Here is a 23,967-nt window from a genome sequence, read left to right as displayed (position 1 = left end):
AGTATTTCATTAACGTCTTTTTAACTTGTGCTTTTCAGATTAAAAAATACCTATTTTCAGATACCAAAAAAGACCTATTACAGATTATTTTTCCTTAATATTAAAGTTAAATTGAAAATTACAAATTACCAGCATTTTAATCAAGTAAAACAAATTCAAAATCAACAAACTGAGGCTTTTCATACAGAAAAATTTAATAAATAAAAGTCAGACCCATCATTACGATATGGACACGTTTTTTTTTTCCTTTTTGAATTTTCTACTTCTAGTAGAGCTGCATTGTCAGTAATAATTATTTTTTCACTCATATCAAGTCTAACTTGAACATTCAAAATTCCACTTCTTTTCTGCATTCTATTTTTTTTTTAAGCTCAGGCATCAGATTTCCAAGGAACAAATATTCAAATAGAACTAATTCCTTTCAGAATAGACAGTCTATACAAACAAGCTTCCAAATGCACCTTTTTTTTTAGTAAGGATTGAACTAAAATATTTAATAACATTAAGGACATTTTCTGCAAGTAAGTCAGACACTTCGACACCGACTTCCGCAAAGCCGCCTTCAATGCTCCAAAAATAATACAAATACTATGAAAGATAAAAACTAACCTTTGGAAGTAAAACTAGCGAAACCTTACTTAGTTAGTTTTTCGTAAAGGCTACATTCATATTATTTTTATATATATATATATATATATATATATATATATATATATATATATATATATATATATATATATAAATAATCTTTCAGGGTTAGTGAAGTTAGCTTAGTCGAGGTCTTTTTCGTACTGCCTGCTTTTTTATTATTCATTGGATGAAAATCATCCTCAATGTTGTTTTGTATTTGTTTTCTTCATTTTTTCGTACGTCATATATAGCCAGTGTGATCTCTAAGCCAGTTCTAATGTATAATTGGCTGCAAAAAATTTAGCTATCTTTCATAAAAAAGGTATTTTGTCGCTTAATTATCTATTAGACTACATTCTGACAATATGCAGTCAGACATTCTAACAGACATTGTTCATTTTCAGCAGTGATACCAATTAGTTCATTTTTTATTCATCATTATCTCTGAACACCTTCTTTCATGCGATAAGACAAATGTGATAGGGAATGCATTAAAAATTCTTTCAATAAAAGATTCATTTTCCTCTCGTAAATGGCTGCTGAACTATAAGAAAACTCTAGAACTGCTAAATATCCTGATTACGGTTAGGAAATGGTAGAGGGGGGGGGTGATTTGTCAGTTCAAACTAATGTGCAAGAGGCGCTAATGCCGTCATTTAAAAGTCGTAAGGATTAGAGATCAAGAATATATTGTGTAAACGATAATTACCAGTCATGTCTATTCCACCATATCTGACAAATTAACAAATAGTATCTTGTCATGTAGTTGCACTGACACAATCCAGCAGTCTCAGAAACTACTTCATTTCTTCTCTAATCTGGGTGGTAAACAAAATCTCTTGAAGTCCATTTGGTTTCCTTTACTTCTATGCAAGAAAATCATACTAGGCTGCAGTCCATTTTCTTAAAACTAAGATATTTAAACAAATTTTTGTATGAACTCGACAGAAACTGCAACCTTTATTACGTGAAACTGCACAAACACACACATATACAAAAAGTAAATGAATGTTCTGTATTTCCCTTAACTGCCAAAAACTAGAACTATTTTTTTTCTTCAGCAACACATTTTTATTTTTTCAATTATGAAAAGTGTTTCCTTTTCAAATTTTGCTCGTTAAAAACAGCTTGGAATAAAATTAAGACGTTTATTATCAAGGGTGTCAGTAGAGCTTCAGCCTAGGCTACGATGGTACACCTGAGAAGTCGTGCCGTCATAGCTCACTTGGTACTATCTGTTGAGCGAGTAGGAGAAATTGTCTCGAGTACCACCAATACCTGATTTTTGTTACTAAACCTCCCATTATTCTTCTTAGAAAAAACAAAAACATCGGTTAGATGTTAACTAAATTCAGCATTTAAAAATTTTAACATGCCATTTAAAGAAAACGTTCTCATCCTAAATTTTACAATGCACCTTAAATGAGCTGAAATGCCTAAAAATACTTCACACATTTCTAAAGCCAAATCAGAAAAGTATTTATTTCAGCCCATACACACCTTAGACAGTTGCATTTTACAAATCTTCGATTTAGTCAGACAAAGCCAATCTACCTGACTAAAAAGGTTCGTTATGAATATAATGGAACTTCCACTTGAACGTTCAATTGTAAGTTGCCGATTTTAAATAGCTTAATCTTCCCATAAGGTTTAAATATTTTTGAAGAACAAAAAATGAACATGGTCAAGGGTAAAATTTAGTAGGTTTTGGAAGCTTACTTGCCTTGACATTCCAGGCGACTTGTTGGTCAACAAATGTTCAATTAATTTTTGTTAGAGCAACTGCCTGAGCACGTGAATTGGGTCACTCGCCTCGAACTCTAGGCAGGTGGGGCCCCCTATTAGACTATGGACGCTTGTTGGATTCCAAAGTTGCCATCAATCCATGGCTAATTGGAGAAAAAGTCAAGAGAGATAGTCTAAGGAAGGGGCACAGCTGGCATAAGCCTTTATCAGGGATGTATAAAAATTGATTAAATCGAGATCTATCACGAATAGAGGGATCTGTAGAAAAAATCCACTAGAAAGGTCGCATCAAAATTTTGAATTTACTTTTCCAAAGAGAAGAAAGACGATTCATGGACGTGTCCCCGTCGATATTTTTAATAGCCGAGTGGAGATCTACAGCTTGTACATTGTGCCAATGAAGACCATCAAGCTGTTCTGAACAGTAACAGAAAAAGTAACAAAAATAAATGCATGACCAGGTACTGAATCTCTTGCTACAAACACTTTCAAGCAAAGGGTAATTAGCAACAGGCCTCTTTTGCCTCATCTCTCGGCTAAAATTTAATTTCTCTAAAACAGAATTAATCTCCGGTTCACCAGAAAACTAATTGCTTAGTTCCTATAGTTGTTTTTCTAGCTATCTTTAGACGCTATTTTGCTCTCATTGGAGAAGTAAAGAGCTTCTTCTTAGTTTAAATGATCTTAAGCAGTTAATTTTAACGAGTATATATCAGCCGAACTTTGGAGGTACAGACATAGAAAAGCCAAACTTGCTGCATTTCGTACGTAACAAAGTAAATAGTAGTATTTTACGTGATCTCTTCCAACACATTTTGGAAATACTTTCTGTTGTGTTCCATTCGAGAATAATTCAAAATTGTCCACAAGACCTACCTAGGTTGTTGTTCAGTTACCGTTCGTCAGTAGCCCCCCCCCCCCACAAATTATGTTAAAAGCATATACATTTAAATTACTTATAGATGTTAAAAAATATGTGGCGCTTTTTTTTGCAGCTTGAATAGCCAAAAAAGAGAGAGTTCTTTTAAAAAAAGTTTAGATAAATATTAGGCTTTCAGGACGAAGTAAGTTTTTAGTGTTGCAGGAACTATTTATTAGCATTTTTTGCAAAAATACCAATAAAGAAAGATTTGCGAAACCCAAAAGTGCCTGGGAAGCATAAGAGTGGTAGATCCTGCGAAAAACGGGAACTATTCTAAATTACATCACATTCTGGTAATAGGTTTGGTTTATTTTATTGGGTTTTATATTATTGGTCTATTTTAACCAAAGATCTGATCTCTTTTCCATTTCTTGGGCAATCATAAAAAATTGTAAGGATACTTGCTCATTATGCCTCCCGATTTGTATCTAGTCTTCATACTATGTATTGACAGGTATTTCAAAGACCCTTATATACAATATGTTTTTCGATCGAAACACTTTCTTTAATCTGAGATCATACTTGAATATCTCAAAAGAACTAATAAGTAAGCTAGAATCAGCGAGACCAATTTTTAAACCATACCTGGACCATGTTTCATCCCATTGGTGCAGTAAAATTCGAGATGAATGGCAAACGAGCGGCAATTTTTCTTCCAAATGAAATGATCAACACTTCCATGAATGTTTTGTTCTGTACAAATATAAATTTCAACAAAAAGTGCAAGATAATTGACATTTTATGTGATAATAGAAATGAAAGACAAAAATAGAGGAAAAATAGCATTTTCGTTTCACCCATAATAAACAAAAACTACATTTATTTTAGATTTCATTCTTGCTCACTCGCAATAAACAAGCCGCCAATACTATAAATCACTAAATGCATGTAAACGACTTTAACTTTACTTAGAAATCAAATGAGGCTACAGTCGAAGTTCAGGCTTTTTTGTGACAAATGGTAACATAAAAAAGGCTGCCAAAAACCTAGCTTGATGTGTCACTAAAACTATAGCTATTATTTGCAAGGATATTTATATTATTATTTCCAAGGACTTTTTCCAGCTCATATGGAAGATAAAATGACTGATTTTAAAATCTAGCTTAACTTTAAATTGGACTGAACTGATAAATCAAACAACCTCTTTTTTATCTAAACTCTTAGAATATTTACTTTTTCTAAAGTAGAAATTCGAGTCTGTCTTCGGCAAGTGCAGATGGAACTAATGTGTTTTCTTTTCTGAACTAGAATACACATCAGCCAAGTCCACGTCAAGGTAAAAGTCAAAACACCCTGCATAACATTGTTCAACTTTAAACCAAGCTCCAATCTTCAATAGAGAAAGAGAAATGTTTCTGGATATACTCCAAATACTCATAAAATGCAGAATTTTATTTTACTAGCTTATATTTAATCAGGAGTGTACCTCCTTCCCGCCATCAGTCATTATCTTAGTTGACAGAAGAAAATGCAAATTTTGACTAAAGAAACTTAGCTGGTCAGGATTCACGACAACAAAGAGAAAACTTATAAATGAACCCTCAATGCATCAGCAAGTATTTATATAGGATTGCAACGGATTAATAAAACCTATGTTTTAAGTAAAAATCATAAGTGTTATATGGAATTTAAGTACACTGCGTACTACAAGAAAACAAAATGAATGTGTTAACGTTTTCCCATTCTTCCAATTTAATAATTTTTTTTTTTTAGCTATTTCAATGGAGACCTGGATACATTGTTGACATAAAAAATATTAGACAAGAAGTCCAACAGGGAGGTTAACCATTAATATAACTTACAGAGATAATGAGAAGGTGACAGGATCACATCTTGCAGTCAATAAGCATGGATAACCGTGAGGAAGCTGATTCTGCCTCGAATAGGGTTTCTGTAAAAAGTAAATCAGCTAGATGTGCTTTCCACTAATATATACAATTTATTTATGAACATATAAAAAAGGAATAAAACGAAAACAATTCCTTTCTCTTTGTTTGACTACTGATTTATAACCTTTCATTTCTGTGTTCTCTGTTTTTTTATCTTGAATTTCATTCATTTTTAACAACAAAAATTGATAAGAGCATCCGTTTCAGCAAATTAACGAATCCCATTTGCCTTACATTAATCTTTAGCAAACAACATTGAAGAATCAGTTAGGGGCCTCTATATGACAAACGAGTACTGCAGTTCATATACTGAAGTCTTTAAGAGGAACTACAGCTAAAAATATTTTAAGCAACCAACTCTTGAAAATGCACAGGGGCAAAGGTTGTCGTTTTTAACATCAGCTGTACTTAAGCGATTCTGACCTAAAATAATGCTTATTGTGTTTTCAATCCTAGAAAAATACACATGAAGTCACAGTGGAATTAAATCTCGAATTGTTATTTGAAAGCTTATTTAGTCTTAAAACTTGTCCATTATTTCAAATATTAACTTAAACTTCTTTCAGAATTTGTATACTTTTTTCACCCACAGCATTCAGAGAGCAAATACAAATTTTAAACTGTACTTTAGCAAAACATTTTAATCACGCTTGCTATATTATCAGGGATTTCTGTTCTGAACAGAAATTAGAGTTACAGCAGGGAGCTGTAACTCTATTTCTTGACTCAGATATCACAATAAGTCTAAGCAGGGATAAAAATTTCATCATGGCATAAAGGGCTACAGAGGTTTTTTCTTTATAGTTTTGGAAATTTTCTTCTTTTTTATAAAAAAAAAAGTAAGATTATTTTTAATAGCCCTCTTTGTTTGGTCCAAAATTAAAGCCAAAAAATTGCAAAATGCAAAAAATCTTCTATTCATTTTTTTTATCTTTAAATTTGAGGGATTTTAAGCAATGTGCCGTTTGTGTCGATATTTTTTTTTCTTCCGAGATTAAATCTTAATTAGAAACAAAGCATTAAAATAGAATTTCAACTAATTCTCACAGTAAAATAGATTAAATTACTACCATGGACATAAAACAGGTAGCAGGATCTGAACAGAAGACAGAAGGGCCCCAATGTCAATCAGCAACACTTCATCTCTCATTTCCTCAGCCAAGCCCAAAAGTGATGCAAATCATTCCTGAAGTTGAAGGTAATTAGTAAAAAATCATAAATGTATAAAAATATCAATTGTATTTATCACAGTACAAAAATTGACATAAGAAAATAGAACTAAATAACTATCCCAACTTTCTAATTTTACTCACTGGACACCTAAGAAACCTATCAAGCTCATCCATTGTATCATCTACAGGATGCCTCTTTCGAGAACTATCCTTACAAACTTTATCAAATATACCCAAATCTAAAGAGGATATAGTTTTAGCTGATTTAGGATCTATTGAGAATGATAAATTTTCAAGAGCAGATTTCCTACTACAATCTTTACAACCACTCTCAGCAGAGCAATTACCAAAACACTTTTCAAGCTGAAAATCCTCAAGATCAAACCTATACTTTGCCCTCTTTCTCCTACTTTCCATCATAGAATCAGCCAAAGAGACTGATTCATTACTTTCATTAAAACTAGGAGCAATAGGTATCAACTGGGTTAGTAAAGTAGATTTGACTGATGCCAATCTTCTTTGTCTTCCTTCATATTTGGCTTTAAGTGTAATTCTACATTGCTTCAGTGCACAACTTACAACTGTCAGTCTTTGAAGGTTTTCTCTTCTATCTCTTCTCAGCCGTGAGACATATGCTGCTAACTTATTGGACCATCTATTTAATTCCTCTGTAGCTGACACTCTGTAGTCTTTCACCTCAGCTTCACCATATACATTTTGACAAACCATCTAAAAAGAAAGTAACTCAGTTTTAATTGAGTAATATTTAATCTTATCGACTAAAAAAATAGGACAATCAAAGGACCAAGCAGAAGATGGATTCCTCCAAGGATACAAGATGTACATATCACAAATGAACTTAAAAAAGAAAAACCATATCCATAAAATATTATTAATCAAACAACAAAAAAGGGTCCCATTGCCTAGCCATGTGACTTAGATAGCCTTGTGTATCAGAGATGAATATTTTGTAGCACATATCTCCTTAGTTTCCAGGAAATTAACTACAGACAAATAAGTTGTGACAGAGCATATTAGACTATTAACATCTTAATTTAAAATTAAAACTTAACAGATTATGCCAAACCACAAATTTCCAATAGCTTTCTCTTAAATTATCACAAATTCCCTAGCTTATAAATAGTATACAAACTTTTTTTGTACATATTTCAATTCTGTTGCAAATTGCATTTGGAATCCTGCTTTCACCAAGAATTCCAGAAAAGGTTTCCCTGTCTGTACAAGTATACATTGATACTACCATTTAAATAAGTACTCAAGCAGCCAACCTATAGAACCCTAGAGTGTATACATGGCTTCTGATTTCAGCAAAAATTTCCAATGCCTAGCAAAGACAAACAAAAACTTTAGTGGAAGCCCTTCTGCTAATTTCTGAAATGACACTGGCTGATATGGCTGCAACTGAAAATGGACTTGAACATTTACCATGAAGATTTTCATCCTGATTTCATCAATTGGAGGGAACAGGCATTTGCCAGCCCCCCCTCCCGCCGTATTGAAGCAGCTTTATTTGTAGGGGGGTTTTGAAAATATAGTGAAAATTACAAATTTGTAATCCCCCCCCCCTATGTTTAGGACAATACATTAGTTAGATACATGCTTTCATTTTAGTATAAAAAAGTAAAAATTTTAGAATGGGGTTACAGAAAGATTTAGAATTATTAGAATTAATAAAGTTTTTTTTAGGATCTTATATCAAAAGAAATTTTAAGGCAGAGTACCTTTCTGTCAGAAAGAAAAGAACCAACATGATTTTCAAATTTTTTTTCTGAATGACAGGAAGCTACCCCCTTTGTGTATAGGTCTAACGTTTGCATCCCGCCAGTCTTGAGGAATCTGCTTAGTATCAATAGACTTCTGAAGCATGTTCGTAAGGGGAAGAGCTATTTCCGCATGAGCTTCTTTCAATACTCGTGGGTGAACTTCATCAAGGCCAATTGATTTGTTAGGATTAAGCAGCTTCAGCCGCCTCTCCACATCAGAGGCAACCACAGTTACCTTTTGCATAGGTTCCTCAATAGAATATTCTGGTGCTTCTGGTAAGGGGGCATCGTCTGGAGGCGTGAACACAGACTTAAATTGTCTACTCAATTCAGCTGCTATATTATTTGGGGTACTAACTATTCACAAGTAGTTCTGTAATTGAGTGTCTCCCTGGATTCCCAGCTGAAGCATACTTCCAAAATCTCTTACGATTAGAATTTGAATCTAATGCCAATCCCTCTTCATATTCTGTTGTAAGCTTTCTCATGAGATACCTAACTTTATTCTGGGTTTGTTTAAATTTCTCATAATTTTCATAGGAGGGGTTATTTTTATATTTGCTCCAATACTTCTTCTTTTTCCGTACAGCTTGCTTGACATCACGAGTGATAAATGGTAGGGTTTTGGGTCTTCTTTTCCAGGAAATTACTGTATGTTTTTCTGTTGCTTTAATTAAAACCCTTTTCATTTCAAGCCAAGCCTCCTCCATATTCTTATCATCAATGAATGACCAATCCTGGTTTGCTAACTCATGTCTGACCTGGTTGTAATTTGTGTACACATGCTTAATCCGATTATCCTTCTGTGGGTACAACCTAAGTCTACAAGTAATTGCAACATGGTCACTCGCTTCAAATGGTGGTTCCGAGTCGACACTAATGAGTGTCTCATGGTCATTAATAAACAAAAGGTCTATTAGGGTTGGGTTCTGCCCACTTCTATACCTGGTCGGAAAATCAATTGCTTGGTATAGCAAATGTTCATGAAGGCAGTCCAGAAGTGGGCAATTCAAGTGTTCAACCCCTTCTGCAACAGCAAACCCATCGATCCAGTGTAATTCCAGTAAATTAAAATCTCCCACAATATAGCAAATGACATTCCAGAAACAAACACAAAATACAAAAAATCAGGTTCAATCCTTTTTTTTAGGTATGGCCATTAATTACTAAATAACTGAAAGATTGATTTGTTCATATTCACACCCAAATATGTCTTTAATCATATGAGTAAGTTATGTAACCCATGATAGTGGGTGCAAAAATCAGATTAATACATCCACACTGTGATGATGAACTGTAACAAGGTCAGTAGCAAAGAAGTTTAGACTACATATGAGAGCAGTGACACTTCTGATGGATATTCTTCTGTGCTAGTAGGTTTTATGCAATAGATAAATTTGACTCTATAAGGTGAATCTACAAATTTTGTATAATGTTACACACTTTATGCATTTATATTAGTAGAAAATGCAGGCATGTTGCATTATTTCAAACTGGAATTTAAATGAGTGATTGGAGGCACAAACTGGGTACCAACAGTAAGCATGATGTACATGTGCCTCGTTTTAACTGAAACCATTCAAGAATTTTGGCCCATAGCAACTCAAACCTCATTCCCTATTTATCTCAATTTACATCATGATCTGATCCTGTTTAACTCATGGCCTATCAAACTGAACCTATGCTAGAACTCAATAATTGGATGCAATTGAGTTGAAGGAGTTGAGCTACAAAGGTTCAACTAAATGGTGTTGAGTTGCATGCATATCAACCATTTATTATTGAAAACAAATTGAGCACATGGTTCCTCTAAAGGTACCACAACTATCACCATTTCAGCAGGATGTTTGTTTCACCTATCAGTCTACAATTTCTGAAGACAAATGCCTTGGGCTGATCAATAGAAAGAATATAAAAGAATCAATAGCTGATCAACCTTTACACATAAACAGCCAGATGTGCTTAAAACACATGGCTGAGGGAACAGATTCTTAAAATTACCTTAAATTGCAGCTTGGAGTGATATAAGGATTCTAAAATACAAAACTTACTCCTGACCCCCAATACTTTCTTCATGGAAGTACCCCAATGTGCTTAGAATATTGGTCATTATGTAGCTACTATGAAGACTTTCCCCAAGAAATCAAAGGATTCCAGACTCTTATAGTTTGGAGTCTTATAGTCTTATACTTTTTGGTGAGTAGATTTGATTATAGGTGCCTACCAACCAAATTACAAGTGGAACTGACAACAACTCTGTGAGGACAGGTTAGGCTTAAAAATGGTTAATAACTCTGGAAACACTGTCCTCATCGTCTAAGGTACATACCCCATTTGCTTCAAGCAGAGTAATCTTATACAGTCAAAAAAGGGATGAGTATCTAGAAAACAAAAATGTTTTTCAAAGATGCTTTAATGCTCAATCTAACATTGTTTTATAATTATTATCTCAGTATTGTTGAACAACAGTTACTAACATGATGGTAATTGACTCAAAAAGGGCTTACTTTACTAAATTGTATATATTTGAAATAACCTCAGGGGGAGAGAGAAATATTTAGTAGTCATGTGGTGGAGCAGTGGATTTGACCTTAGCTTGGTAATACAGGGCCCAGAGATGCAGGAATGCACTGCAGGGCCAACGCAGGGACCATAGTAGTCAAGAAGCGTCGTTAATTCTTAAATAAATAATAATAAATATTTATTAAATAAAGAAACAACACCAGTATTAACAGTCACCCTGAGAAGTAAAAACTTGTCTTACAATCTTCATCAATACAAATTCTTGCTTTATGGTTAACAACCATACAATATTTATGGTTAACAACTTTTGATACTTGATTTTAAACTTACATGACTTTATGTATTTACAATAACCATGAAAATGCTGAGTCTTTTGAAAGGTTGAATAACTGTTAATTCTTGACAAAGTTTCTGTCACCACTGATTATAGATTTGGGAAAAATATATTTTGGTAACTCAAAACTTGGCACTAATCAAGAAAAAACAATGATAGGATAATTTAACATGCACCCACAGTAATCATATTCTAAGAAAGCTACCTGTCTTATTAAATATGCAAGTAGAGATAAAACTTTCCACAGCTAGATTTTGCAAACAAGGACTGACAATTACATCAATTACAGTAATGGTAAAAAAAAAAAGCAAATCATTGATTTAGCCAAGAGGAACAGCTTATTATTTAAGATTCCATAACTGAACTAAGAACAAGGGGAACACTCTAATCAATACCATTTACTCTTTCTTGGAATAATTTGTTTGCTCTAAAAATGTAACTTTCACCTCTCATGGTCTCATATATAGGCCTAGGATATATGTTTATACAGGACAACAAAAAACACTCAAACCACAAAAGTATTCCTTTACAACATACAGCATGTTTTTATTAATAATAGTATCATGTTTACTTTCATTGCTATCTATATTCATAAATCTTTCAAAATGTTTCATATCCACCATATCTGAAAGCCTTTTACAATCAGATATAGGTCAAATGGTTTTGACAGGTTAATAAACCTACATAAAACACATTACCATTCTGTGACTGACAGGGTGAACACACTATCTAAGTTGGTGTTAGCCTACAGTTAGGGCTATTGAGAAGGAAACATAAGAAGAAAGCAATTCTTTCTTTATAATATACAAATGAGTCTAAAAAAAATCTTTCTATTTCCTATTACCCTGCATTTAGAAGCAGTGACCATATTTGTATCCTGACTGAGATACAGGTAAACTTCAAGAAGAAAAATGAAGTAAAAAATCCTTTACAGATTACAAATTGATAAGAGGGTGGTTGACTGTGGTAACATGGAAAAAAGCTGAGAGGCATTTAAGACAGAAGTCCTAGCTGCAAAAAAAAACATATCCAGGTATACTGGTTGCCCCTGCCAAAAACACTCCCCTTCCTACCCAAAGAAGTCAAAAGTACTAGAAGAAAGAAGAAAAAGAGCATGGACCAAATACAGAAAGTGTAGATGAGATAGCCACTATGACATGTTAAGGAAAAGCAGAAATAGGCTAAGAAATTTGACTTGGAAGATTGTAGAAAACCACAAACAGGCAAATGCAGCTGACATAAAGCAGAATCCAAAGGTGTTCTGGTGCCATGTCTTAGCAGCTAATCCCTATAGACACTATATCCCAGAAACTCATGAAAGAGGATGACACAAAGGCCTCATAGGCTAAAGAAAAAGTGGATTTGCTCAACTCTAGCTTTGGCAGAAATTTCTCCACTCAGCCCTTAAATACCCCTCCACCCACTTTATTGGAGCAACCAATCCAAAAATCAATGTACATGACAGCTATATGTATAGAGAATGTTCTGAAAAGGTTTATAAAAATGGATGCAAATAAAGCTGTAGGGCCAGATAACCTATGACCCAGACTTTTAAAAGAAGCAGGTGAACAAATTGCAGAGCCAGTAGTAGTAATGTTTGGGATGTCACATACTTCCATAATGCGCCCAAGTGACAAGCAGGCCAACATTAAACCCATTTTCAAGAAACAGAGAGGACCATGCCAGTAATTATCACCCTACAAGTCTTGCTTCTGTTGCATGCAAGGTCCTTGAGAGCATCATAAATGATGCACTGGTCTCTCACCTTGAAAGAAATCAGTCACTCTTAAAAAGTCAGCATGGATTCTGTAAAGGTCACTCAATTGACACTAACCTCATTGAATCATATCACTTTGTGACCCAGACTCTTGGATGATGACCTTCCAGTGGATGTCATACTGATTGATCAAGCAAAAGCCTTTGATGAATTACAGCATCAACTTCTCCTAAAACTGGAAGCATACAGGGTGCATGAGGATATAGTTGCCTGGATTGCAGCCTTTCTTATTGGAGGAACTAAGAATAATTTATGATGCCACCAGTAAAACTGTTTATTCTGATGAAACACCTTCATTAGTGGAGTTTCACAGGGCAAAATCCTGGGGCCAATGTTGTTCAGCATATAAGTCAACAACTGTACAACTAACCTGACACTATATGCTGACAATTGCAAGCTCTTGGGAGAGGCTGAAATTAGCCCCAATTACTCAACAATGCAAAAAGATATAGATGAACTATCTAGATTGTCATCTGAGTGGGGTTTGCAGTTAAACATCTCAAAATGCAAAGTCCTGCATCTAGAACATGACAACCCTAGACAACCTTACCAAATAGGAGATGATCTACTTGAAACTGTAGAAGGACCTACTTGTGAGAAGGACCTGGGGGTTCTTGTTGATGACAAACTCAAGTTCCACAGCCACACATGAACTGAAGTTGCTAAAGCAAACAAAGCCCCAAGGTTCATAAAACAAACATTTACCACCAGGAAGCCATGTGTGGTCAAGAAGCTGAACAAAGCTATTGTACATCCACACCCAGGATTCGGAATGACCCTAGCATCTCCCCATAATAAAATGGACATTAAAGCACTTGGAGTGTAAAAAAACAAGCAACAAAGCTCATACCAGCTTTGCAAGATAAGCCATATGAGGAACAGCTTGTCCCTAAAACTTGCCACCCTAGTCTACTGAAGAAAGGGAGAAGATGCAATTGCTACTTGCAAACTGCTAGAAAATGACCTCTCAAGTCAAGTTTTCTCCTCATCCTTACAAGTACAACAAAAAGAAAACACAAAGAAGCTGCAAGTCCCCCTTTGACATGAGCACCAGCACTTTGGTTCTGTTTGTACTGTCTCTCACTAGAACAGTCTCTCTAAAGTTGCCATCCAGTTCCAAAGCATAGATGTGTTCAAAAAAGGAGTTGATCAAGAGTGTGACAATGCAGTGTAGGCTAACCTGGGATGTCAAACCATAGTCATGTCACACCACCAGCAAGATTTTCCATGGGAGACTCATCACCAACTCATCTCACTGGGCAAACTAGAAAATTTATGGTAAGGTGACATGTAAAAAATAGAACATTTTGAAGATGCTTACACTATACCTTATCCATGGACATAGCTCCAGCATTTTTATCTATCTTAAAGAAGATATCTTAAATAAGAGAAAAATTGTTTAGTAACGATTAAAGCTTGAAGAAATCAATTTTTAAAAGGACATGATTTATCTATAGTTTTTGATTATTACTTTAAATTTACCTTAAATTGCAGCTTGGAGCGATATAAGGATTATCCATCCTTGTGATGCTCCATGAGAAAAAAAAGAATTCGTTTGGTGTAGATTGTGGCTGTTAGATTAGACTCTTGTGGAGGACTCTGCAGCTTCCCAATTGTAAAGGAACTCCTGGCAGAGCCATTCCCTATCAAGGTGGGACTTGAACATGTCAATTGAAGTAGCAGAAACTGTTTCTTCAGAGAGCTGGTTCCACATATTGATGATTCTTTGGCTGAAGAAGTGGCTTCTATGTCTACTCGTGGAACGCTGCATGGAGAGCTTCAAAGAATGTCCTCTAGTACCAGAATGGGTTGTGCAAAGAGACTGGGAAGGGTATTTTTAGAGAGGATTTTTTTGGTTAAAATAATGTCACCCCTTTTCCGTCTGTATGTCAGCATTGGCAGCTTCAAACGACGTAGTCTTTCTTTGTATGGAAATTTATTCATGTTGGTAACCATCTTAGTGGCATGACGCTGGACATCCTCAAGCAACTTCCTATCTTTTTTGAAGAAAGGGGCTGCCAATGACATTCCAACCTCCAGGCGTGGATGTACAAGCGCCTTATATAACTTCATAAGAACTCTAGGGTGTCAGCTGGAGATGGTTCTTTGTATGATACCGAGGGTTTTATTTGCAGAAGATGAAACAGACTTAGCATGGCTGCTAAACTTTAATTGGTGATCTACAATAACCCCAAGATCTCTTTCATCGGAAACAGCAGAAAGGAAGCTGTCTTGAAGGAAATACTTATGATGGTTGTTATTTTTGCCAAAATGAATTACATGGCATTTGTCAACATTGAAAGTCAGAAGCCACATGTTAGCCCATCTTTCTAGACTATCAAGATCTGTTTGAATTGATTGCTGGTCAGAGGGAGTAGCCGCTTTTCCAACTAGTTTTGAGTCATCAGTGTAAAGGGTAATAAGATTTGAAAGAAGGGTGGGTAATTCGTTAATATAGAAGTTGAAAAGTGTTGGTCCAAGAATAGTGCCCTGGGGCACGCCACTTAATACAGTTGTGGGAGAAGAGAAATGAGGAGTTCCTTGCAAATCAAAAACTCTGACACTCTGTGATCTTTCAGAAAGGAAGCCCATAATCCACTGTACAACACCTTTGTTGACACCTGCAGCCCTCAATTTGATTATGAGGAATTCATGACAAACTTTGTCAAATGCTTTGAACAGATCAAGAAGAATCATGTCAACAGGAAGACCCTCATCAAGCAGTGTAGTCACTAATTCATATGTTTGGATAAGAGACCATTGTGCAGAAGAGACCAGGAGTGAGTAGGAAGAGCTGTACCAGTATTGGTACCAGCTGGCCTAGTGACCTTAAACTGCTGGGGACAGGTAGCTCAGGTACTTGCACTTCCCACAATCAATACCAGTGTATTATTGTTCATAATTGCATATATTCATTGTTTGGGGTCACTGCAATCATGAGCTCTGTCTCTCTGTGGTGACCAAGTGTATTTTATTTGTTATATATATTATATTAATAAATTGAGCTTGAACTTGTTTGCAGATTGGAGGAGAATAGTGCTTCCAGTGGCTAGTTTTTCTGAAGAAGAAGTCAACAAGGTGAAAGGACTTTTTGTTAGTCCTATACCTCCCTACAATTTTTGGAACTGGAACTGTAGTATGTAGACACATCCCTACAAGTTTCATTTTTTCTAACCTTAACCTCTTTCCAAGAGAGTGAAATGTAGCTTGCCTAGAGTTTTACAACATGAAATTTGGGCTATATAGCCTATTTTCACATTATGGGGAGATAAAGTATAGTCTATTTACAGTCAAAAGTGCTAATTACAACAGTCTAGAGAAGGACATGCAGAGAAGGAAAATGGTAAGAAAATAATTTGTACTTCATAGTATGCCAAATAATTGTAGCCAACATATTTTGCATCCAGCTTTACTGTACTTTACCCCTGATCCCTTCCCCTAATGTGCAAAATATAGCCAGTCCATTTTGGCACATTATTTCTAGTCTATTGTGGCATATTATGGTAAAAGCCCCCTTTAGGGAAAGACAACTTTTCCTTGGCATTCCAGAAAAATAGAGATTGGTTTTCGGACTACTCCTATTTTACTACAGCATGATGCTATGTGAGAGCAGTAACAAAGCCCTGCCTTCTAGGTCAAATGTTCACCAATAATTTGTCAGCGTAAATTATAAATGTGGCCTCTGTTTTGATAAGCAATTGAAAAGAAAAAGATTATATTTAATATCTGTGATTTAACAAACATATAGTAATAAATTATATTTTAAAAATTAGAAGACAATCAGCTTTATGTTAATAGCATTTGTGAATAAAACTGAAACACTGAAATGATATAGGCTACATCAAAATAATAGCAACCCACTCAGTTCACCACAGCTTTGATGACCATTCTCCATCAAACTCTTTTAAAGGCAGCAGCACTGGGGGTAGTGACCACTTCTTTGGTGAGCAAATTCCACAAATGCACTATTCTGTTAGTGAAGAAGTTATTGTGTAGTCTAGTGGCAGCCCTCTTCTGATATTGTTTCCAACTATGCACCCTAGTTCTGGCAGACCATTCAAGTTGAAACTGCTTATTTAATAGAGAGTTAGAATTCAGTAGCTTATGTGTCATAAAAATATCACCTCTTTTACATCTGTAGACAAGAGTGAGGAGTTTCAGTTTCTTCAGATGGGATGAGTAGTTCAAGTATTTGCATCCCTCAATTGCTTTTGTAGCCTGTCTCTGAACTGCTTCTAACTTCTGCTGGTCACCTTTGTTTAGGGGGCTAGCAATACACATGCCAAACTCCAAATTAGGTCTGACCAATACCTTATATAATTTAGTCATCCACACAGGTGACCTACTAGTGATTGTTCTTTTTATAATGCCAAGGGTTTGGAGTGCTTTGGCTACAGCTGTCTGTGTGTGCATAGTGAATTTTAATTCTTTATTGACTATGACCCCCCAAGTCTCTCTCCACTTCAGACAAGATAATAGTCTCTCTTAATCTATCCATTGCTAACATATGATAAGGGTATTTCTTGTTCTTCTTTCCAAAATGGATTTATTGATATTTATTTACATTGAATTCAAGCCTCCACAAAGCTGCCCACTGGGAAAGCACCCATAGGTCATTCTGCATAGAAGCTCTCTTATTGGGTGTTACATCCAATGAGTTTGGAGTCATCAGCATAAACACTTGTTTTATTTTTGGCTGTGGTTGGTGTATCATTAATATAAATGTTGAATAAAGTTGGTCCCAGTGGCACTCTACTTAATACTTCCACTTATTCTAAAAAGAATACCTGTCCATTTTTTCTAAGTATTTTCCCCCTTTGCTCTGTCCCAGAAAGAAACTTAAGCACCTGCTCTACAATTTCATTATGTATTCTAATTGCAAACAACTTGGTCCTTAGTCAACAGTGATATACTTTATCAAAGGTTTTCACAAAATACAATAGAACCAAGTCAACAGGGATTGCTTGATCTGAATGCTCAGTAACATAATCATATGCATCAGTCAAATTAGTCTCAACCAAGCATCCAAGTCTGAAGCCATGCTGACTATCACTGAGCAGCTCATTGGTGGTCAGGTGTTTGACAATGTGAGTATTCATGATTCCTTCTAAGGTTTTACCAGCTACGGATATAAGACTAATGGGTCAATAATTGGAAAAGCTGTTATAGATACCCCCTTGTGTACAGGTGTAAAATTAGTATTCTGCCAGTCTTGAGGAATCTGCTTAGTATCAAGAGACTTCTGAAACATGTTTGTAAGGGGAAGGGCTATTTCTGCATGAGCTTCTTTCAATACTCATGGGTAAACTTCATCAGGGCCAACTGATTTGTTAGGATTAAGCAGCTTCATGTGACTCTCTACATAAGAGGCAACCATAGTTATCTTTTGTATAGGCTCCTCAATAGGCCTAGAATATTCTGGTGCTTCTGGTAAGGGCATCATCTGGAGGCATGAACACTGACTTAAATTGACTACTCAATCTTTTAGGGTGCTAGCCTAACTATATTGCCATTCACAAGTAGTGCTGTAACTGAGTGTCTCCCCAGATTCCAAGCTGAAGTATACTTCCAAAATCTTGTAGGATTAGATTTTGAATCCAATGCCAATCCCTCTTCATATTCTGTCTTAAGTTTTCTTGTGAAATACCTAACTTTATTTTAGGTTTGTTTAAATTTCTCATAGTTCTTAATTCCTATTTGGCAACAAGATGTGACAGTTTTTGATTGACATAATTTTTATCAATGTGATAAGGGCCTACTGTTTTTTTAGCCTAACATTTGTTTTCTTAACATGTCTCCTTCTCTAGTCATAGGCCTAAACCATTACAACTAGGCTAATATGCATATCATGAAGCATGAATTATTTTATTAACATGATTCCTTCTTAACAACCCTAATTCTACACTTAGCCTAGGCTACCAAAAAGGTTGGTCTGTGACTTGTCAAAAAGGCCTATATCCAAAAAAGCAATCTGCGTATAGTTCAAGTGTTACCTTAATCAGAGCAGCAATAAATTTTCATGTAGTAACTGGAACAATAAATTTGAAAATTATATTCCTTAATTAGCTTTATTCTTCTGGCGTTCCTTTCCTTACAGAATCAAAATGGCGCGCAATAAAATTTCTTCAAGGTTTAACGGCAATAAAATTCCTTAGATCCATAAAATTTAAACTGTCATTCCTGAAACTTTCGTTCCCTCCCCAGCCGTAAAAGTTCATGCGGAAAATTCAGCAGGAAAAATTCCCCTTAGCATACTTTGATTTGAATAAGATTAAGTTCTGACCATTTATCCGATTACTCTGGAACTTCCCCCTTCTGTGGAATTTATTTTGTGGAAATCCAAACACATTGAAAATTTCCCCTGGACAATTGAGAAGGCAAATAGAAAGTAAGAAAATTAAAAAGAACTTCAAATCAGAATCCCCCAGTGTAAAATTTACCCCGGAAAGTCCATCCCCAAAAATATACCTCAAAAAACCACCCCTATCACAAAATCCAATCCTCCCCGACATGAAAAATGTTTGTATACTCCCCAATAACAAACACTATATGAAAAATGGGAAATTATTTTAACTTAAAGACCAATCACATATCACTTAAGACCTGTATATATATTCAGCTCCTCCTAATAACTCACTCTTTACTCTAAAGTAATTTTCTTAATTTCTAACTATTTATTTTACGGCCTTTGTGATTCAAGGGTCATTTTTAAAGGATTGGGAAAAACTTTAAGTTTTGGTGTAAATAGCGAGGTGTTGACAAGGGGGTGAACCCCCTCATATGCGTAATAAAAATATACAAACATAGAAGTTCGTTACGTAAGTTAATTCGTAAGTTACGTATATTTTTAATAATAAAAACGTGCGTGAAAAACTAAATGTTCTAGTTGTCTTTTTAAATAACCAAAAAATTGGAGGTTTACTAGACATACTCCCTCGCTCTTTTTTTTCAAAATTATCCGATCAAAACTATGAGAAAGCCATTTTGCCAAAAAAATAAATTAATATACAAATTTCGTTCTAATTATTCATGTGCGGAGAGCCAAAATCAAAACATGTATTAATTCAAAAACGTTCAGAAATTAAATCAAAAAAAGTTTTTTTTTTTTTAATTGAAAATAAGGAGAGATATTAAAACTAAAACGAACAGATATTGCTCCTTATTTGAAAGGGGCTGTTCTCTCATTAGTGCCCTGCTCTTGCCTGGGTAGGGAATTTAAAGTGTCAAAACCCTATAAGCAAGTGTGTATTCTCCTGAAGAACCCTTGTGTTGGGTTGTTGCCTCTGAATTATTTGTCTTTTTTTATTGTTTTTATTATTTGGTAAATGACGACTTATACTAACTGACGACACGACTGCCTTATGATTGATTGTGTATGCCTATGCTAATTGGCCTGTGTGATTGTATAGATGAGTAGGGTTAAGGCCTCATTCAAGTACTGATCTATATTAACCACTAATATAGGAAAACAGACTTCCTTTTCTACTTCTGTCTTCCTTTTTTTGTGCTATTGCATTGGTGATTTCTCTTTTCATATATATATATATATATATATATATATATATATATATATATATATATATATATATATATATATATATATATATATATATATATATATAATTATTTGTCTTTATTGTTTCTAGTGTTTGGGAAATGACGACTTATACTTATTGACGACATGACTGCCTGTCCATGGATTATTCTTTATGGTTGATTGTGTTTGGCTATGCTGTTTGACCTATGTGGTCGTATGGATGAGTAGGGTTAAGGCCTCATTCAAGTGCTGGTCTATATTAACCACTAATTTAGTAAAACAGTTTTCCCTTTCTCCTTCTATCTCCTTTCTTTTTTTTGTGTTTGGGCTGTTACATTGATGATTTCTCTTTTCATTATATATATATATATATATATATATATATATATATATATATATATATATATATATATATATATATATATATATATATATATATATATATATATATATATATATATACATATATATAAATATATATATATATATATATATATATATATATATATATATATATATATATATATATATATATATATATATATATATATATATATATTTATATACTAGCTGTTGGGGTGGTGCTTCGCGCCATCCCAACACCTAGGAGGTGGGGGCGCTTTGCGCCCCCCCCCCCCGCGCGTAAATCGTTACGCGCCATTGTAGTTGTGTCCCTGTGTCCCACCTGTGAATATATATATATATATATATATATATATATATATATATATATGTTTTTAACCACGTAAAACTTGTGAATATACAACATTCTTTGATGTCCCATTGTCTGTGCATATAAATAGATTGTCAGGTTTACCGACTCTTGAAAATGCAATATAAATTGTCCATGGGAAAAACAATCCGTATTCAGATCTATACCTCATTATTCTAATGATTGCCCATGAGCTTTGTTGATGGTGATTGCTAATCGAACATTCCCTGTGTCCCCGTCGTCATTTATATATTCCCCTGTGCCCCCAGCATCCCCATTGTAGTTGTGTCCCTGTGTTACGGTCGTCATTTATATCCCCAGTATCCCGGTCGTCATTTGTGTCCCAGTGTCCCAGTCTATAATTTCTCTTTGAGCGTCCCGGTCGTCGTTTATATTCCCTGTGTCCCGCTCGTCATTTGTGTCCCGATGTCCCGGTCTGTAATTTATCTTTGAGTGTCCCGGTCGTCATTTATATCTCCCGGTCGTTATTTGTGTTCCAGTGTCCCATTCTGTAATTTTTCTTTGAGTGTCCTGGTCGTCATTTATATTCCCTGTGTCCCGGTTTTTAATTTTCTTTTTCTCGTGTATTTTTCAGTTTTTTTCCTTTTTTTAGTTTAGTTCTTTTTCAGTTTTTAATTTTTGTTTTTTTTGTAGTTTTCACCTTTTTTTAGTTTTTACCTTTTTTTTAAGTTTTTTTTTAGTTTTTTAGCTTTTTTAATTTTTTTTTAAGTATTTTCTTTATACTTTTTTTGTAGTTTTTACCTTTTTTAGTTTTTTTTTCTTTTTTGTATTAATGCTAAAGCCAAGGTTTGAACCTGGAACCTCTTGGACCTTGAACTTGGAACAGAACGCTTTACCAACTCAGCAACTTCGGCTTGAATGCATTCGTTTTTGAATTGGTATAAGATGAAATAATTCAGACTTTATATGCGGACAGACAGACAGACACACAAACAAACAACTTATTTATATGTATATATATATATATATATATATATATATATATATATATATATATATATATATATATATATATATATATATATATATATATATATATATATATATATATATGTATATATATATATATTTAGACTTTTCTTGATGTCATGACGTCAAAATGGACCTTAAATTAGAAGCAGTGCCTTTGTAAAATTACATTTTTTCTTATCGGACCTGTGACGTTTGCCTCGGCTTGTCTTTTGTCATTATGAAATACATATTGCCAAACCTTTGTTTCTTTTATCTGTTCAAGTGGTGGGACAAAATTTTCTTTTTCTTCCAACGATTTAGCTAGTCCAGGTTTTCGATTTTCAAAAGTATAGAAGGCATTGATGACCAGCTTTGTTTTTTAATTATTCAGGTTGTTGGACAAAAGCTTGTTTGTCTTGCGACGGTTTGCAATCAATTTTGCTTGTCTTGCGATCTAAACCAGTTTTTTGACTTTCAAAGGTAAGGTAGGCATTGGTAAGCATATCCATGTCAATATCCAAAACTCAATCGTCATCGCTATGATTTTAATTCGTTTGGTTCGTATTTACCTCGACTTGCCTTTCGTCATTATGAAATATATATCGCCATACTTCAGTTTTTTTTACAAAAGGGTTGGCAGGCATTGGTGGACTTTATCCAACGCTTTCATTTTCAATTTTGAGACGTTTTGATTCTTGGTGTCCAAGTTTATTTTCTTTGATTCAATCACATATCGGTATCAATTGTCTTTTAGCCACGTAGGTCTTTGCTCTTCATTTTCATTTTTCACTTGCTCACATGCTCGGTGACGCCTGTGCTCTAACTGCGCGTGTCTTCGCTCTTCGTTTTCATTTTTGAAACTGTTACTTGCCTCACACCATCATCTGCATTTTGTATATCCTATAATGTATAAACTAAATCCGTTGACCTTTGCCCATTTCAAGATAATGGCCTAAGATCAAGTCAGAATGCCCTTTAAAATGATTAGTTGAAACGCTTAAAGCACCAAAAACTAAACTCTCAATTAAAAGCGTGGGTGGCCATGCAATACCCTCACAAAGAGTAATGAACTATAAATATATACGAGGAGAGTACAGTAACATAAATCTAAGGAGCTACCTCAAGACATAAAAATTGCAGTAACCGTTAACAATCCAACAACCCGCACCAGGAATGGCTAAAAAAAAGGACTAAACAGTCTTGACTGAAAAGCCCCTAATTTCTAAGGAAAGACTAATTGGACATGCAACTCCAATACACTCAGTTATATTAAATTTCACTAAAATCTAGAATGATACATAAAAATCGATAATTATAGCCTGAGATATAAAGTTTGAACAGTCAAAGTGAACAATAAGATGGTACAGCACGCTAAGTAGCTCCAGTGTAAAAAAAAGGAGCCCCTCTGCAAATTCAGGCGATTACTATTTTAATGCTAACAGGGTTTTAACGCCAATAAAATATGAACAAAATTTATCCCCTCTAAAGCTTTCATACACGAGTAGAGCTCAAATTGAGATTTTCTTCATCTTATTTTGAAGCCAGGGATAGTTGTTGTTGTTGTTGTAGAGAAAATACGCTCGGCTTTCGCCCTCTGCGTCACCAAACAATAATTAAACTTAAAATCACAGAAACGAAAAGAACATACAAAACAAATAAATCAAATCATCTTCTCTTCTCACCACACTCTTGTGACTGAAAAAAAAAAAAAAAAAAAAAAAAAAAAAAAAAAAAAAAAAAAAAAAAAAATGAAATTACAACCAGTTGAAAATCTTTGTTGAAGACACAAAAACTCCCAATGCCTCCAATATTTTTAACTCCTTATCTTTACTAACACGAGTGAAACCTAAAACGAGAGGAGTGGACGTCTTCAGTCCCAATGATTCAATTTTTCTGATCAGAATATTTCTCTCAGTTGTGAAACGAGGGCATTCTGAGAGAATGTGATCTATAGTTTCATCAATATTTA

General features: G+C 34.6%; 1 protein-coding gene across 11 annotated transcripts in view; it reads right to left on the bottom strand.

Annotated features, from left to right (window-relative positions):
- LOC136030133 (uncharacterized) overlaps positions 1-23,967 on the bottom strand; it is a 149,239-nt gene that overhangs the window by 81,243 nt on the left and 44,029 nt on the right. For 5 of the 11 annotated variants that reach the window (XR_010618188.1, XR_010618186.1, XR_010618187.1 and 2 more), the window contains exon 6: positions 1,340-1,540. The exons of 5 other annotated variants lie outside the window; for them this stretch is intronic. Coding sequence is in view for 2 of the 6 variants with exons in the window: in XM_065708824.1 (XP_065564896.1) it covers positions 1,340-1,346 (7 nt within the window). In the remaining 4 variants the exon portion in view is untranslated. Of the gene's footprint in view, positions 1-1,339; positions 1,541-3,883; positions 3,992-5,100; positions 5,190-6,257; positions 6,374-6,938; positions 7,089-18,770; positions 18,912-23,967 lie in introns of those variants that run through there. One more of the 11 variants, XM_065708825.1, reaches the window with a different exon arrangement.

The sequence above is a fragment of the Artemia franciscana genome, chromosome 8 (assembly GCF_032884065.1).
Source record: "Artemia franciscana chromosome 8, ASM3288406v1, whole genome shotgun sequence".
In the NCBI taxonomy this organism is placed as follows: domain Eukaryota; kingdom Metazoa; phylum Arthropoda; class Branchiopoda; order Anostraca; family Artemiidae; genus Artemia; species Artemia franciscana.
This window is presented reverse-complemented; position numbering and strand designations above follow the sequence as displayed.